At 35.9% G+C, this 16,068-nt stretch overlaps 3 protein-coding genes across 4 annotated transcripts; 1 reads left to right on the top strand and 2 right to left on the bottom strand.

Moving 5' to 3' along the window:
• Window positions 1–900: 900 nt before the first annotated feature.
• Window positions 901–5,755, bottom strand: LOC116305554 (G protein-coupled receptor 26). 2 transcript variants are annotated; one of them, XM_031715492.1, is made up of 2 exons: window positions 5,197–5,755; window positions 901–2,331 (listed from the first exon to the last, which is right to left on the bottom strand). In XM_031715492.1, the coding sequence occupies exon 2, from the start codon at window positions 2,092–2,094 to the stop codon at window positions 1,021–1,023; it is 1,074 nt and encodes a 357-aa protein (XP_031571352.1). In that variant the 5' UTR covers window positions 2,095–2,331; window positions 5,197–5,755; the 3' UTR covers window positions 901–1,020. The 2 variants fall into 2 exon arrangements, with proteins under 2 accessions (XP_031571352.1, XP_031571351.1); XM_031715491.2 differs by lacking the exon at window positions 5,197–5,755 and adding an exon at window positions 2,963–3,392.
• Window positions 5,756–6,829: 1,074 nt separating this feature from the next.
• On the bottom strand, window positions 6,830–8,044 carry LOC116305540 (uncharacterized). Its single transcript, XM_031715478.2, has 2 exons — window positions 7,593–8,044; window positions 6,830–7,054 (listed from the first exon to the last, which is right to left on the bottom strand). Exons 1-2 carry the CDS (start codon window positions 7,993–7,995, stop codon window positions 6,900–6,902), a joined length of 558 nt encoding a protein of 185 aa, XP_031571338.1. The 5' UTR covers window positions 7,996–8,044; the 3' UTR covers window positions 6,830–6,899.
• A 306-nt stretch (window positions 8,045–8,350) lies between these two features.
• On the top strand, window positions 8,351–12,968 carry LOC116305541 (ribose-5-phosphate isomerase). The gene is made up of 10 exons (XM_031715479.2): window positions 8,351–8,496; window positions 8,699–8,759; window positions 9,247–9,302; window positions 9,529–9,653; window positions 10,046–10,114; window positions 10,570–10,597; window positions 11,329–11,439; window positions 11,757–11,810; window positions 12,021–12,066; window positions 12,503–12,968. The coding sequence occupies exons 1-10, from the start codon at window positions 8,356–8,358 to the stop codon at window positions 12,589–12,591; spliced, it is 780 nt and encodes a 259-aa protein (XP_031571339.2). The 5' UTR covers window positions 8,351–8,355; the 3' UTR covers window positions 12,592–12,968.
• The last annotated feature ends 3,100 nt before the right edge of the window (window positions 12,969–16,068 follow it).

The raw sequence follows: 16,068 nt of genomic DNA on the forward strand, positions 1-16,068 counted from the left end.
ATTACTAGAAAGTCGATGTGAGATCATCCCATTCAACAAAAAAATAATCGAATCCTCAAAGCCTCAAGGCAAGGAAAATACAAGCTGTAAAACACGTTTAAAAAAAACAGCTTGTAATTCTTCTATCTTCGTCTTTTCCTTTTTTCTCTACATTTAATTTTAGTCCAGTTTGGAAGACGATTTGGCTTTTTACGACTTAGTTTCATTTTCAATTTATGGCTACAGCTGCCTTAATTATCACGGTAAATGTCAAAATACTTTGTTTACTTCAGTTATTGTATTAGTTATTTTTCTAATTCTAGTATAAATTTTCTCGCGGTCTTTCACGGTCTCACAGATGAAATATCGGCAATAGTCACAAGAATAAAAAAGTGACAGAATATTTCCCATTTTGATTAATGAAAAAACTACTTCAATGAGTGTCAAAGATTGGATCAAAGAAAATGAAAAAAATTGCTGTAAACGATAAAGGCACTTCGTCTCTTTTTAATCATAAAAATACAGTCGTTATTTTGACTAATTTTAAAGGAACATTAATGTGTTTTTTACTTCCTTTTACGATTAGAGCAAAATTTCGTGTTTTGCAAAATAATAAAATAAACAAAAAGTAATGGCAAATTTACACATTCTTCTCAGAAAACTCGCTTCTATAGAAACATACTTTTAAAATGAAAATAAATATTTCAATTAATAATTGTATTTCACATTTTCCCCCCTGCAAGTGTTCAAAACACTGGATCCCTACTGAAGCTTCCTAACACGAAGTCTTCGAGTTTGCACGCGTTTTTTACTTTTACAAAATCATTCATTTTTTCTGTTTCTATTCACTGTAAAGGGTTCTAGATAACCCAACAAAAATCTTATTTCGTTCTGAACTGTGATAAAAATCCATAAACGTACTTTCATTCTGCAGCCTTTTCTATTTAAATCTTTTTAATGATATACACATTTAACTAGAATTAGAGCGAGCTCACCTACTCTGTTTTGTACTGATCTTGCTTTTAAAATATCGAAGCGGTTTTATGCTATTTCCACCGAGTTCTGTTTATTCATGGCGGTCATCACCGTACCCGTTTCGCTTTGAGACGAGTTCCTTTTCGCGCGCACACGAATCGGTCCTCCACAAGGATAAGAATTACGGGCCATTCTTGCCCGTTGAGTCCCGAGGAAAAGTTCAAGAAGTGCGCGCCTGAAACGTCTTTGCAACAATCCGTAAATAAACGGATCAATGGAGCTTTTGAGGAAAGCAATCCAACGCAAGGAGATTGTAACTCGATGACTTAAGGGTTGTTCTCCTTTGGCAAGTTCAAGAAGCCGTATGGCTGTGTATGGCGCAACACACAAGATAAATGCACCAATGACAAAGAGAATCTTTCGAGCTGCTTTAAACTCTCTTTGTCGGCTCGATTCCGTGGACATTGCTCCTCGCACTCCTGGTGCAAAATGTACGGCATTTATAACTGCATGTCCAATACGACGTGAATGGAGCTTAGCTACACCAAATATCTTGTAGTAAGTTCCCAACATGATGACCAAAGATAAGCCAACATTTGCTGAATAGGTGGTGACGGTGAATACGATGTAGTTAACATCTCCTAAATCAGAAGGAAACGTACACAAATAGTAATTGCGGTTAAATCTGTACCAACCAAGTCCGATGGGAATGATGGAAAACACCGTCGATTGGAACCATACAAAACTTATCATCACCAAAGCCCATTGTATTGTCATTTTGGCTCGGTATTGTAGCGGTTTGATGACGGCAATATAGCGATCTATCGAGATGGTCGCTAAGGTCAACACTGCAGCTAAGCTCAACAGCATATTCCAAAACCCTGTCGTCTGACACCAAAAGTTACCGAATGGCCATCTATTGAGGATAACTGAACCAAAGGAGTATGGCATAGCAAAGATAGCCATCATGAAGTCACAAATTGCCAAATTAACAATAAAAACGCTGGAAATATGTTTCCTGAGTTCTTTACTCCTGTACACAACAAGACAGACCAAAAAGTTCATGACTAGAGCTGCCACATTCATGAAAAATAAACTCAACGAAAAACCGAAGATTTCCGAGTTCGTCAGTTCTCCCATAGTTTTTATAGTTTCACAGAAATCCTCTTAAAAATTGTTAAGTTTGTTCGTTCATATTGTACATGAGTAATGCTGATGTATGATGAGAATAGAAACGCCTTTAAAGAGATCCAGGGTGAAAAGCAAACACTGAACACTTGATGGCGAATGCAAACCAAGTTGGGGTCGTTGAATCGCCTGAGGCCCTTTCACACATGTAGACGAAGGCCAGATTTAACAACCGGAAATCCTACAGAACTGTAACAAAATAAATTCAAATTACTGTTAGAACTTTTATAAATACGTTTTTAAGATTTCAAGAGAAGATAATCTACGAAGAAAGAAGCGTATGGTGTTTTGTATTAGAGAAGACAAGATGTGGTTCTGATACTGGACATCCCCTTTTGGTGTTTATGTAAATCCTTGACAACTGCCAGTGGACACACAAATTAGATTGAATCTTCAATAAGCATAAATTGGTTTGAATCCTAAGCTTTAATTTGCATAGAAATCAATAAGCAAAACACTAGTCGACAGGAACACCTTTAGAGAACAACTTGTCGTTTGAAATGGAACCCGACTTAAACTAAAAAACGATAGATGCAAAAAAATATAATTTTATGTTGTAAGGAAAGGCTAATTTCTATATTTATATTTAACTAATATGAATATTAGTGAAGTATTCATTCACTGCCAAAACTAGAAGCAGGATACCGTAAAACTGAAAAAAGAAAGCAACTTTCACTATGAATAATGAATAATCCATGAGTGTCGAATAGCGAGCAGAGAAAATGATTATCGCGTTTGAAATCATCTCCTCCCTTAAGTTAACAGCAATTTAAACCAGAACTGACCTCGTAAGACGAAAAAGCCACTATACTATACCTACCTCTCTTTAAAAGAGCTAAATTTCTGGTATAATGTATTGAGTCATTGGATGGCCTTATTCTCAGCTTAAAGCCCTTTCGGGACAGTCCGTAATAATATAATCCAGTTCTTTGTTCACAGCGATCAAGCATTCACTATCTATCCCTCTACTTCAAACGCTTTTGACTTGCTGTCAAATGGTTAAGTTTTTAAATAAATATAGCTGATAAATCTTTCTTTTAAGATAGCAATACTTTTGGTAGCCTATAGCTAGAGTGTTTTGTAGGAACCTTCATCTAGGACAGGTGTAGTCTTTCTCATGCAAATGAGCGAGGATTTCTCTATACACCTAGAAGAACTGCTGTTTACACACGGAGAAACTGATAATGGTACTGCGTCATAAAAACCTACCGAAATATAAATCAGTCCTAAATTCAATTTTATTCCTATCAAAAGACTATATTCCCAATAAAGGTTAGAGAGCGTTTGTTCTTAGGAACAAATTACTATTTTCTCTTAAGGGCATGAAAAAAAATAATAAAACATGAATAATAGAGGCCATGATTATGCGAAATTTTATAGAATTTAAAGTCGATTACAAATAACGATTTTATTTAATACATTGGTTTGCAATCACTTTTCACTTAAGTATAGTTGAAGCCAAATCTCTGGCCTATAGTTTCGTACTGAATAGTAAAATACAAATTCGAAACTTGTTTCTTTTTTAAAATAATTCTTCTGGGATATTTTTTTATTTTTCCACAAAGAGCTAGATTATTAAAAGAACATTGCATACTAAGCTATTAATTTATGGTAGTTTTTGGTTTAACTTGGTAGTCAGAAACTGTCCATAAATTATCCTTGAAGCCAATTAGACGCAGATCTGGCATGTCACATGACCAAAAGTGTAAATATTTGCGATAAATATTACTTTAGTTTATAATTAAATACGAACGAAAATCAGTAAAAATTTAAGAAAAAGACAGAATAAGTTAACGAAGGAAATTAGGCCTTTTTGGAATCAATCGTTTTCAACTTTCGTGGTTTTCGGAGCGAATATTAAACGATAACGGAAAAGTACTTCGTTTTAAAAAAAATGCATTCAGCTATCGATAACACTAAAACTGTATTGATTAATATATAAATGACACAGACCCCGGAATTATGCAATATTTCATTAACATCGCGGTAAAATTTTCTGATGCCGAATAAGTTCGTGTTCAAACTTGTCGATAGATGAAAAGTTTTGTTTCCACTGCCAGCAAGCTGCCACCGGCACCATCATCACAAGATGTGATCATTAAAGAGAGAACTCATGTCTGTGTAGATGTGCCAGTTTTTTGACGGTTTGAAGAATATATTCTATAACTGCCAAATTATCTCAAGAAGTGAGAAAGTCTCAGGAAAGACACTGGATAATGTGCGATAGTTAAGCTTGCGAAGTGACATTTTTCTGAACGATATTAATTAGAAACTAAATGAAATATCCTGAAAAACTGCCGGGATAATCCCGGTTTTGTATGAATATATTATTAAAGAATAAAGGATATTACATGGGCGCGCGGAGATACGAAATTCATCTTCGAGTGGAAGAGATTTTGAACACGAGAAGATAAATTTCGTATCTCCAAGCGCCCGTGTAATATTCTGTTTATTATATAATTATCCATAAAATCAACTTAACAAGCTTTTTATGATTATGAAAAGTTTTTATCTATAAACTAATAGCTTAAATACACATGGTAACGATATTTTCATATGTGAAAATATCAGTTTTTCGAGAAGGAGAAATATAGGTATTTTATGGATAATTATATGATAAAATAACGAATTTCATGAGACTAACTGAATACAGTCAAAACTCTTAGTATACACTGTTAGTAACAGGTATTTAAGATGAAAATAGTCACTGGAAAGCTGATTTAGCAACTAAATATCGCGCATGTGTAGGGTAATTAGTAATCTAATAAGCCAGAGTGAACAGGATAGCAACAAGGCTACTGTGTTGCACTTGTTTTCTTATTTCGATAGAACTGTGCAAATAAATAATCTGTTATCAATTTTATTTGTTGTGTCATCTGAACAAAACATTAACCTATGAAATGTGGCTTTTTTTTTTGTTTTTTCTTCTGTTTTTTGTTAAATGCGCCGGAAAATGTTGATTAAATGCCAAACATTAATAATTTTAAATCCTTTTATAACAATGAACAAATGGAGGCCGTTACAAAAAGAATCACTAAGGATTTTAACACTTACCAGCTATAACTATGTTTCTTCATAGCACAAAACTAAAATATATTAAAGTATATCAAACCAGGCGACGGAACAGAACGACTACGATACCCTTGCGGTTGGGAATAGTATTCAGAGTAAGATATTCTCTTTTAAGGTCGGATACCAGTATTTCAATGTTTCCACTGTTGACGTCTGAGATTTTGTTTGTTCCAGATATTCTTCCCCCAACCTGTCAGTGCAACAGCTGGTTCAGAGTGAAATACAGAGCTAAATAATCCCCAGCCAATGATTATTCTATTTTGACTATATTGTACTATAGTTCGCTAATTTTGGCGAAATAATCCAATAAGTCAATAGTTGGTACTTAACTCAAGTCTTGCTCGGTGAATTCGCTTGATTTTTTTCTTTCCATCTCATCCGAGTTTGCATCTGTTTTCCGACGGGTTGATTTTAATTTGTCTGTAGCCTGGTTGATTGGTACTATTTGGAAAGACTAGATAGCAACGATCCGGCTTTTATTTCTCGCGTGGATTACCTTGTCAGTATGTTCTTTCTTATCTGCCATTTAATCACTAAATGAATGTTTATCATAAATACTTCTCACTTCTCTTAACAGACTTGAAAAAAGAACATAGTTGAAATGCATGCATATTCATTTATTCAGTCCTTATCTCCTTCATTTTCAATTGTATATGTAATATATTAATTCATTACCAAAATACATTTTGGGAAGAGAAAACACCTTGTACTTGCTATTCCAAACTCATCACTCATTAAAGAAATATGAATGCGCATAACCTTTATGTTGTCTACGTAAATGACCAAGACAAAATATAATTCCTTTAAGCATAAAAACCTATCATTTGTCATCTTTTGAAAAGGCTGTCTCTTTTTTGAAAGACTTTAGATTTGAAGCTATTCCATTTTTCTTTTCTGAAAGATCCATCGCAAGAATATCCGGGGACTTGATAATGACGTAACTAGGAGACAGCTTGAAGGATCAAAAAGAAAATTGGTTGAAATGATTTCCGGAATACCTCATAAAAACACTCAAATATATTGTATCATCGTTGAAACCTTGTCTATCTAGCCCTTGGAAAGAGGCATGGGTCACACTTCAAGCTCATTAAGCGGCAGATGGGGAATGAGTTCTTGTCTGATGATAAAATGAAAACTTGAGTACTTAAAAGACAAGAGGCTTGAAAAGCCAAGGACAAAAATGCAGTTTATTTACGCATCTCAGACGACACCAAAAAAAAAACACCAGAAGTTCTTAATTAATCATATCTATATATCATAATTAGTCATTTAAACATTTAATAGTTTTGCTTAGGCAATTGAGCATCACAAACTGATATACCGTTTATTGGTATAGTCAGGAGGAATTGTTAATTGCCATACACAACCTATTTATTAGTACTTGTCTCATAGATTTCCGTAAGCGATAAAACACAAATTACTTTCGTTTTTAAAGCATTTCCTGTATATATTAGCTTCACCAAGCTGTTTTTTCTTACTTTGTTTCATAGTTACGACGAGGAGTTACTGGTTTTTCTCGTTGGAAAAGCTTTCTAGCCTTCCCGCCTTCTAGGGTTAGTGTAACAAGGTAGTACTAAGCTCTGTCATTCGTTAAATCAACTACACTGTAAATAAATTTGAATCCTAGTTTTTTATTAACTTAAAAAAGTTTATCCAAAGTCGTCCAGTCGTAATTCTTCGTAGAGTTATTGTACTCCTTGCATAGTTACGACAATTTTTCTTGAACTTCCACGATCTCTATGTTCGCACAGCCAAATCCCTTGCCAAGTACCGAGGTTTAATCTTCCACTAGTTATGGGAATAGTTAGACTGGCTCCCATCAGACTTGTCTTTACATGCGCTGGAAAGGAATTAAAGTGCGGTAACTTCAATATCCAGCAAACGCAGGACAGTTGTGATTCTCCCAGGAATGTAAGAAGAGATTATTAATGAAAAATTTCTGGCACAAAATGTGTGACTAAAGCAACTGTTATATATCACAGGTCTTATTGATCAGAAAATTAAAATTACCAGCGCGCGCAAATCGAATTACTGATATAAACTGACTTTACAGACAAAGTCTAGCCTGCATCACATCCGGAATTTTCTACGAAGAAAATCAAGAAAATTCCGGGGAAGAAAATCAAGAAAACTCCGGATGTGACGAAGGCTAACAAAGTCTTGTATTAAAATGAATAATAAAATCTCCAATGAACGGAACCCCAAAGTGAAATTATTTACGCTTCCGGTTGTTTAAAAAAAACAAGGCTACAGTCGCAGACGTCTAATGTGCCAGCTTTCATCAATCGAAGCTACTCATTAGACGAGTTGTTGTCTGGGGTGGAGAAATTAATCATAGATCCGGCGGTACATCGGCCCCATTATCCCCTATCATTTACCGGGCATGTCGTCTGATTCCTCCATGGTGTGGGTGTAAGGAGCATTCTCTGGTGCCAGCCTGTTCAACATCATCTCCATATCAACTCTCACAGATGGATCCCAGCTCTCGTTCAACGATAGACTAGCAGATGTATGTTGAATACAAAGATTAACTAAGCCAACCTTGTACTTCCTTAGCTCAGGTATGCTGGTTATTTCATCTGTTATGAGGTGAATACCTCGCTTTTTTGATTCGATGCTTACTACAGTCTGACTCCATACAGTAGGACCAGAAAATGATGACGCCATTTTTTGTGTAAAAACCCTCGGATACGAAGAGCTACAAAGCTTAGGATAGAATTGGCTCAAAAAGTACTTTTTCAAGGTATTTTCTACCTGTAAAACACAGTTTCTTGCCAACATAAAACGATAATATATTTTGTCTCTATAAAACCCTTCCCTCTACCCTTTATGAATCCAAACAGGCGTTCAAAGCAAGCTGGCCTGGTCACTAAAGAATAAGATAAAAACTCCTGGGGGAGGGGTACTACAAATCATATTTAACTTAATAATTACAAACTCCAAAATTATTATTCAGAATCCTGTATAATTCAAAATATAAAATCAATGAACTTTGTTCTTTTTGGAATAGGTTAATTTTAATTTGCCTTAGATACACATATTGAAATCAAGAGGTCATTACAAACCATAGCCTTACCCCTCTCCCCTTAGTGATAAACCCTAGCTTTCATTACACAGGGTGACCACATCATATATTTCCACATGTTCTTGTCACTACACGTGGGTTCTCTTGTCAAGAAAGGCTTCAAAATATCTGCTGTAAAATTCTACTTCACCAGGACAATGTCTATGGAAGCAGGGAAGAAAGCAGCTGCTATACATGCTGTCAATACTTTTGTAAAGGTAATTCAAAATGTTTGTTTTTCCTTGAAACTTCTGTCTTAAATATTTTTGATCGAGATTTTGGAGATTTTCTTGTGTCTGTAATCACAACTCTTGTAAAACTTCGTTAGCAAAACACTCTTAATGAGATTATAAGTTTACTAGGAATCATTTCCAGTGAATAGCTGGGTTTATAATGTACTAAATGTGCTATGTTTTGTAGGATAAACAAGTTATTGGTGTTGGTAGTGGTTCTACAATTGTATATGCTATACAAAGATTAGGTACCTACACTTATTCTAGATAGAACTGAGGAACTTACTGATTTTTACATGATATTTGAAGAGAAATTTTATAGGGGCCGTTTACATGGAGAAAACTTGCACCTGGTATCAGGGACATCCACCTACTACTCGACCCAACTATATCAAGTGTTTATATGTAAAAAAGGTTGTCCTTATCAACCTGGGACAAGTATCGGTCTTATGAGATACGCATGCTCAAATAAAAAAATTTGTCTCAGTTAGGCAAGTTAAGGTGTTCACATTGGGAAAAGTTGTCCCGGGTAACAGGGTCACCCTCTTTCGTAAAGAGAGTAACTCTACCTGCAGGGTGACCCTTCTAGCCGAAGCAAAGTAAAATATCTCATGTAAACAGTTAAGATGAATTTACAAAAAATTAGGGAAACGTTAGTCCGCCTTGGGTAGCTTGGGGAAGAGGATATTCCTTCTACCAGGGACAGTATGAACTATTTAATTGTTTTATTTCTAGTTGAGAGAGTTAAAGAAGAAAATTTACAAATCACATGTATCCCAACATCATTCCAGGTAATTAAATTGAACTAACATCAATTTATAGAGTACAAATACTAAATGTGTGCAATAGTTATCACTATTTAGTAGTAAATAGCACTAATTAAACAAAAGAAAACAATATAATTAGCATAAAATAGCACTATTTAGTGATATTTATGTTGCACACTTTTAGTGTTTGTGCTCTACCATTGATTCATACCATATATACAAGTTTGAAAATGATTTTGTTATTTTTCAGGCCCGTCAGCTTATAGTTGACTCTAATCTGGTGTTAAGTGATCTGGACAGACACTGTGAACTAGATGTTGCTATTGATGGTGCCGATGAAGTGGACAGTAAATTAACACTAATAAAGGGTGGAGGGTAAGCCATCTATTCCTTGGTGGTACTATTTTGAGAGGTGGAAGTACGCACATACACTTTAGCACAAAAGGTCCAACCAAATTCACCAGAATCCCATCAGTAAAAGCTGTGGAAAAAATATTTTATTGCAAAGGCCTTTCCTAGGATTCCTAAAATCATATTTAAACTTGTAAAAAAGAATTCACAAAAATGGAAGTAGAGGGCTCCAACAATGGCGCAGTGGATATAGTGCTCCTAACTTTCACTCGAAGATCAGTGGCTTGTAGTGGCTGGAGGGGTGAAAATTATAATGTGTAAGAACCTATTCCATATATACCCACAGCCTACCTGAGTAGCATGATAGAGTGTGCCTTGAAGTCATAATGAGAGATTTTTACATTGTCTTCATTTAGTGGCTGCCTCACTCAAGAAAAGATTGTAGCTTCTTGTGCAAAAACATTTGTAGTCATTGCTGATGACAGGTACGTCAAGGTTAAATGGAAATGGAATATATTTTTTACATCGAACAAACAGGAAGTGATTGGTACTCCATGTCAGATTGAATTGGAATTGTGGATTTGATTTTAATTTGCAGAGGGAAGAAAACCAGCAAATCCAGAGAAAAACCCTTGAAGCACACGGAGAACCAACCAACATATCTATTCACATACATACAACACTGAGCCCATGAATGACACCTAGGTCGCAAGAGGCAAGCACATTAGCAGTGCATGCCATCATGGTTTTTCTTGGATGAAACACTTCAAAAAATTTTCTATAGCCTTCCAGCCAAACCTTACTCGCATCAATGACATTGGTCACTCTGATTGGTCTTTTGAAAAATTTAAAGTGAGTAAACGTGCAATAAATACAGGGATACAGGAATACCATTCACTGGACTGTATCATAATGCAATGAAAATTCTTATTTTTTTCAGTAAGAATTCTAGTGTTCTTGGTGAAAAGGTCAGTATGAGAATTCAATACATATTATAGAACAGAGACATGCTCGTGCAAAATTTTAAGAATATTTTATAACAGCACTAGCTAGGAACTGTAGAGCACTCAAAAGCAAATAAAGCGCTTGGCTACCCCTCGTGTTCCTAATCTTGTTTGTCCTGTGCTCTACAGCTCCCAGCATGTTTTTATCACAGTACAGAGACCAGCACACACATCTTTCATACAGTATAACTTTTGGTCTTCTTCTGTCACAAGATAAAACATATTTTTTGAATACACCTAATTAACTACTGCATGGAGTGGTGCTAATCAATAGGAGTGTTTTCTAAGGGTGACTTGGTGGGTATGGAGAAGAAGGGAGAGAGGAAAGATTATCATATGGGCAAATATCACCACAGTGATACTTGTAGTACCCTTTCTTTAAAGCTGTGAGCAACATTGTTGCCATTTCATTTCCTAACCACAATGGATACAGATACTACAGAACTGTTTCATATTGTTTCTGTCAGGACTGTTTATGCAGGGGCGTAGTCAGGGGGCTAAGAGGGCCTGCCACCCCCCTCTTCACGCTGTAAAAACCTAAACATCTGTGTAGTCATGCTATAACTTTGACTTACCGATGTTCTAATCATGGGTTTAGGCTCCCCCCCCCCCCCCCCCCCCCCAAGGCAAAATGAAAATTCTGGCTATGCCAATGCTATGATATATTTTGGTTTATTTATATTTAATTTTGTCAGTGGAGCAAAGGCATACCTGTGGAGGTGATTCCAATGGCATACAAACCTGTCATGAATCAAATGAAGAAAATGGGTCTGACACCAACACTAAGGATGGCTAAAGCCAAGGCCGTAAGTCCTACACACTTGATCTAAGATAAGCTATCATCTTGAGTGGTTGAGTGGTTAATAGGAGGAGAGAATTTGGGGGTGGGCTTGGTAGTACGGGAAATTCTCCTTGTTGTTGATTGAAAAGCATTAGGATGGCTGCTGGTTAAATCTATGATCTCATTATTGGTGAAGGGGGAAGGCAAGGGGGAGGGGAGGGGAAGGGGAAAATAATTGATACTTTGCTCCTTTCTCCATATATTCTTTTGCCCTCACGTATGAAGGTCTAACAGTATTTTCCTGTGTTTTGTACTGATGTCAACTCTATCCATCTGTTTTAGGGTCCTGTTGTAACTGACAATGGCAACTTTATCATTGATTTTGGTTTTGATAATGTAAGTGTGTTTTATCACCCACAGATAACTTGTTCCTTTTCCCCTGCAAAGTAACAAAAGATACTTCAGCAAAAGTCAGTTATTTTACAAGTAACTTGAACTGTGTTTTCCAATAGGACAACTGTAAACTAACTCCAGAAAATCCCAAACAAAAATTTACCTTTTCAAATGGAGTTAGATTTATTAGGATGCTTAATTTGCGTTTTTCAGCCTCATGACTGGGAAGATATGAACACGAAACTAAACCTTATTCCAGGTAAGATACTAATACAAAATTCTCTTAGAATTCTCGCTCGACAAGTGAAGGGGGTAGGACATATGGTTTGGGTTTTGTCCCCAATTAGTGGACTGCCATAAAACTACACACTTAAATATACTTTTATTCATTTTGATATCTTAATTCAACTGTCAAATTGAGATGAGTCACCGAGGGATCAATCTTGGGTAACAGACTCTATAATGGTACAACTGATATATTTAATAAATGTTGGAACAAAAACAATACGAGTGATTTTGCTTCCTTTTATTTTGAACGACAACACGCTTCCACACGATACAACGACAAACTCCGTCTCCCTCACTGCCCCAGGCTCTCTCTACTTATAACAAAGGGTTCCCGAACCTAGTCTAAATCTAATACGCACAAACAATGAATGAATCTAATCCCATGATATGTGATTACCATCAATTAGGTGTGGTTGAGACAGGCCTCTTTGTGAACATGGCTAAACATGTGATATTTGGTAAACAAGATGGCAGCGTGGAAACCAGACATTCTTAGGCAATATATAGTACCATGACGTCATTATGATGATTACGTCACGACAATATGACGACATGTGACGTAGAGAAGAAAAGAAGGAAAAAGACTACTCCACGTTTTATTTATTTCTCATAAAACTATTTTACAAATTTTCGTAGCCTTCTTTAAAATAATTAGATGTTTTCTCTGTGATTCAGCTCTTATTTACACTGAAAACAATTATTTTTGAAGTAGTTTCACGACACGAATGTTACCGTGAGAACACCAAACATGTTGGATAAACAATTCTAAAGTAAACAGTAAATATCTAGGGATACTTCGATCTTTTAAAGAAAGTCCAAGTTATAAAACGGGTGAAAGAGACCCATTAAATAGCATCTCCATTTGCAGCTTAATCTATAAAAATATATCAATCATTTATGAAACTAGAATAAAGGATGTTTTTGGCCAAAAAGCATGGACTATAGCCTATGGTTTTGATCGATTTTGGGTCATTTTCACACCTTTCGAGAAAAGATGAATTATTCATCACACTTCAAAAATGGGTGTTTTTGGCGAAAATGCATGGACTATAGCCCGTGGTTTTGATCGATTTTGGGTCATTTTCATACCTTTCGAGAAAAGATGAATTATTCATGAAACGTGAAAAATGGGTGTTTTTGGGCAAAAACCATGGACTATAGCCCATGGTTTTGATCGATTTTGAGTCATTTTCACACCTTTCGAGAAAAGATGAATTATTCATCAATTTTCAAAAATAGGTGTTTTTGGCCAAAATGCATGGACTATAGCCCATGGTTTTGATCGATTTTGGGTCATTTTCACACCTATCGAGAAAAGATGAATTATTCATCACACTTCAAATATGGGTGTTTTTGGGCAAAAAGCATGGGCTATAGCCCATAGTTTGGATCGATTTTGGGTCATTTTCACACCTTTCGAGAAAAGATGAATTATTCATCACACTTGAAAAATGGGTGTTTTTGGCCAAAAAGCATGAGCTATAGCCCATAGTTTGGATCGATTTTCGGTCATTTTCACACCTTTCGAGAAAAGATGAATTATTCATCACACTTCAAAAATGGGTGTTTTTGGGCAAAAAGCATGGACTGTAGCCCATGGTTTTGATTGATTTTGGGTCATTTTCATACCTTTCGAGAAAAGATGAATTATTTATCACACTTCAAAAATAGGTGTTTTTGGCCAAAAAGCATGGACTGTAGCCCATGGTTTTGATCGATTTTGGGTCACTTTCATACCTTTCGAGAAAAGATGAATTATTCATCAATTTTCAAAAATGGGTGTTTTTGGCCAAAATGCATGGACTATAGCCCATGGTTTTGATCGATTTTGGGTCATTTTCACACCTTTCGAGAAAAGATGAATTATTCATCAATTTTCAAAAATGGGTGTTTTTGGCCAAAATGCATGGACTATAGCCCATGGTTTTGATCGATTGTGGGTCATTTTCACACCTATCGAGAAAAGATGTATTATTCATCACACTTCAAATATGGGTGTTTTTGGGCAAAAAGCATGGGCTATAGCCCATGGTTTGGATCGATTTTGGGTCATTTTCACACCTTTCGAGAAAAGATGAATTATTCATCACACTTGAAAAATGGGTGTTTTTGGCCAAAAAGCATGGACTATAGCCCATGGTTTGGATCGATTTTGGGTCATTTTCACACCTTTCGAGAAAAGATGAATTATTCATCACACTTGAAAAATGGGTGTTTTTGGCCAAAAAGCATGGACTATAGCCCATAGTTTGGATCGATTTTGGGTCATTTTCACACCTTTCGAGAAAAGATGAATTATTCATCACACTTCAAAAATGGGTGTTTTTGGGCAAAAAGCATGGACTATAGCCATTGGTTTTGATCGATTTATGGTCATTTTCACACCTTTCGAGAAAAGATGAATTATTCATCACACTTCAAAAATGGGTGTTTTTGGCCAAAAAGCATGGACTGTAGCCCATGGTTTTGATCGATTTTGGGTCATTTCCATACCTTTCGAGAAAAGATGAATTATTCATCAAACTTCAAAAATGGGTGTTTTTGACCAAAATGCATGGACTATAGCCCATGGTTTTGATCGATTTTGGGTCATTTTCACACCTATCGAGAAAAGATGAATTATTAATCACACTTCAAAAATGGGTGTTTTTGGCCAAAAAGCATGGGCTATAGCCCATGGTTTTAATCGATTTTGGGACATTTTCACACCTTTCGAAAAAAGATGAATTATTCATGAAACGCGAAAAATGGGTGTTTTTGGCCAAAAAGCATGGACTGTAGCCCATGGTTTGGATGGATTTTGGGTCATTTTCACACCTATCGAGAAGAGAATGTATTATTCATCACACTTCAAATATGGGTGTTTTTGGGCAAAAAGCATGGGCTAAGCCCATAGTTTGGATCGATTTTGGGTCATTTTCACACCTTTCGAGAAAAGATGAATTATTCATCACACTTCAAAAATGGGTGTTTTTGGGGAAAAAGCATGGGCTATAGCCCATGGTTTGGATCGATTTTTGGCCATTTTCACACCTTTCGAGAAAAGATGAATTATTTATGAAACGCGAAAAATGGGTGTTTTTTGCCAAAAACCATGGACTATAGCCCGTGGTTTTGATCGATTTTTGGTCATTTTCACACCTTTCGAGAAAAGATGAATTATTCATGAAACGCGAAAAATGGATGTTTTTGGCCAAAAAGAATGGACTATAGCACATGGTTTTCATTGATTTTGGGTCATTTTCACACCTTTCGAGAGAAGATGAATTATTCATCACACTTCAAAAATGTTTTTTTTTGGGCAAAAAGCATGGACTATAGCCCATGGTTTTGATTGATTTTGGGTCATTTTCACACCTTTCGAGTAAAGATGAATTATTCATCACACTTCAAAAATGGGTGTTTTTGGCCAAAAAGCATGGAATATAGCCCATGGTTTTGATCGATTTTGGGTCATTTTCACACCTTTCGAGAAAAGATGAATTATTCATGAAACACAAAAAATTGGTGTTTTTGGGCAAAAAGCATGGACTGTAGCCCATGGTTTTGATTGATTTTGGGTCATTTTCATACCTTTCGAGAAAAGATGAATTATTCATCACACTACAAAAATGGGTGTTTTTGGCGAAAATGCATGGACTATAGCCCGTGGTTTTGATCGATTTTGGGACATTTTCAAACCTTTCGAGAAAAGATGAATTATTCATCACACTTCAAAAATGGGTGTTTTTGGCCAAAAAGCATGGAATATAGCCCATGGTTTTGATCGATTTTGGGTCATTTTCACACCTTTCGAGAAAAGATGAATTATTCATGAAACACAAAAAATTGGTGTTTTTGGGCAAAAAGCATGGACTGTAGCCCATGGTTTTGATTGATTTTGGGTCATTTTCATACCTTTCGAGAAAAGATGAATTATTCATCACACTACAAAAATGGGTGTTTTTGGCGAAAATGCATGGACTATAGCCCG

This window comes from Actinia tenebrosa, unplaced genomic scaffold, assembly GCF_029948245.1.
Source record: "Actinia tenebrosa isolate PJP-AT-01 unplaced genomic scaffold, QUT_ActTen_1.0 PGA_scaffold12__29_contigs__length_12842862, whole genome shotgun sequence".
Classification (NCBI taxonomy): Eukaryota; Metazoa; Cnidaria; class Anthozoa; order Actiniaria; family Actiniidae; genus Actinia; species Actinia tenebrosa.

Bases quoted from the DNA above. Each gene is read 5' to 3' on its own strand.
- LOC116305540 (XM_031715478.2), bottom strand. From the start codon at position 7,995: ATGTTGGCAAGAAACTGTGTTTTACAGGTAGAAAATACCTTGAAAAAG. The intron at 7,055-7,592 runs GTAAATGATAGG...ATTCCTTTCCAG, and splicing joins GGAATCAGACGACATGCCCG to CGCATGTAAAGACAAGTCTG.
- LOC116305554 (XM_031715492.1), bottom strand. From the start codon at position 2,094: ATGGGAGAACTGACGAACTCGGAAATCTTCGGTTTTTCGTTGAGTTTA.
- LOC116305541 (XM_031715479.2), top strand. From the start codon at position 8,356: ATGTTCTTGTCACTACACGTGGGTTCTCTTGTCAAGAAAGGCTTCAAA. The intron at 9,303-9,528 runs GTAATTAAATTG...GTTATTTTTCAG, and splicing joins GTATCCCAACATCATTCCAG to GCCCGTCAGCTTATAGTTGA. The intron at 11,440-11,756 runs GTAAGTCCTACA...CATCTGTTTTAG, and splicing joins GGATGGCTAAAGCCAAGGCC to GGTCCTGTTGTAACTGACAA.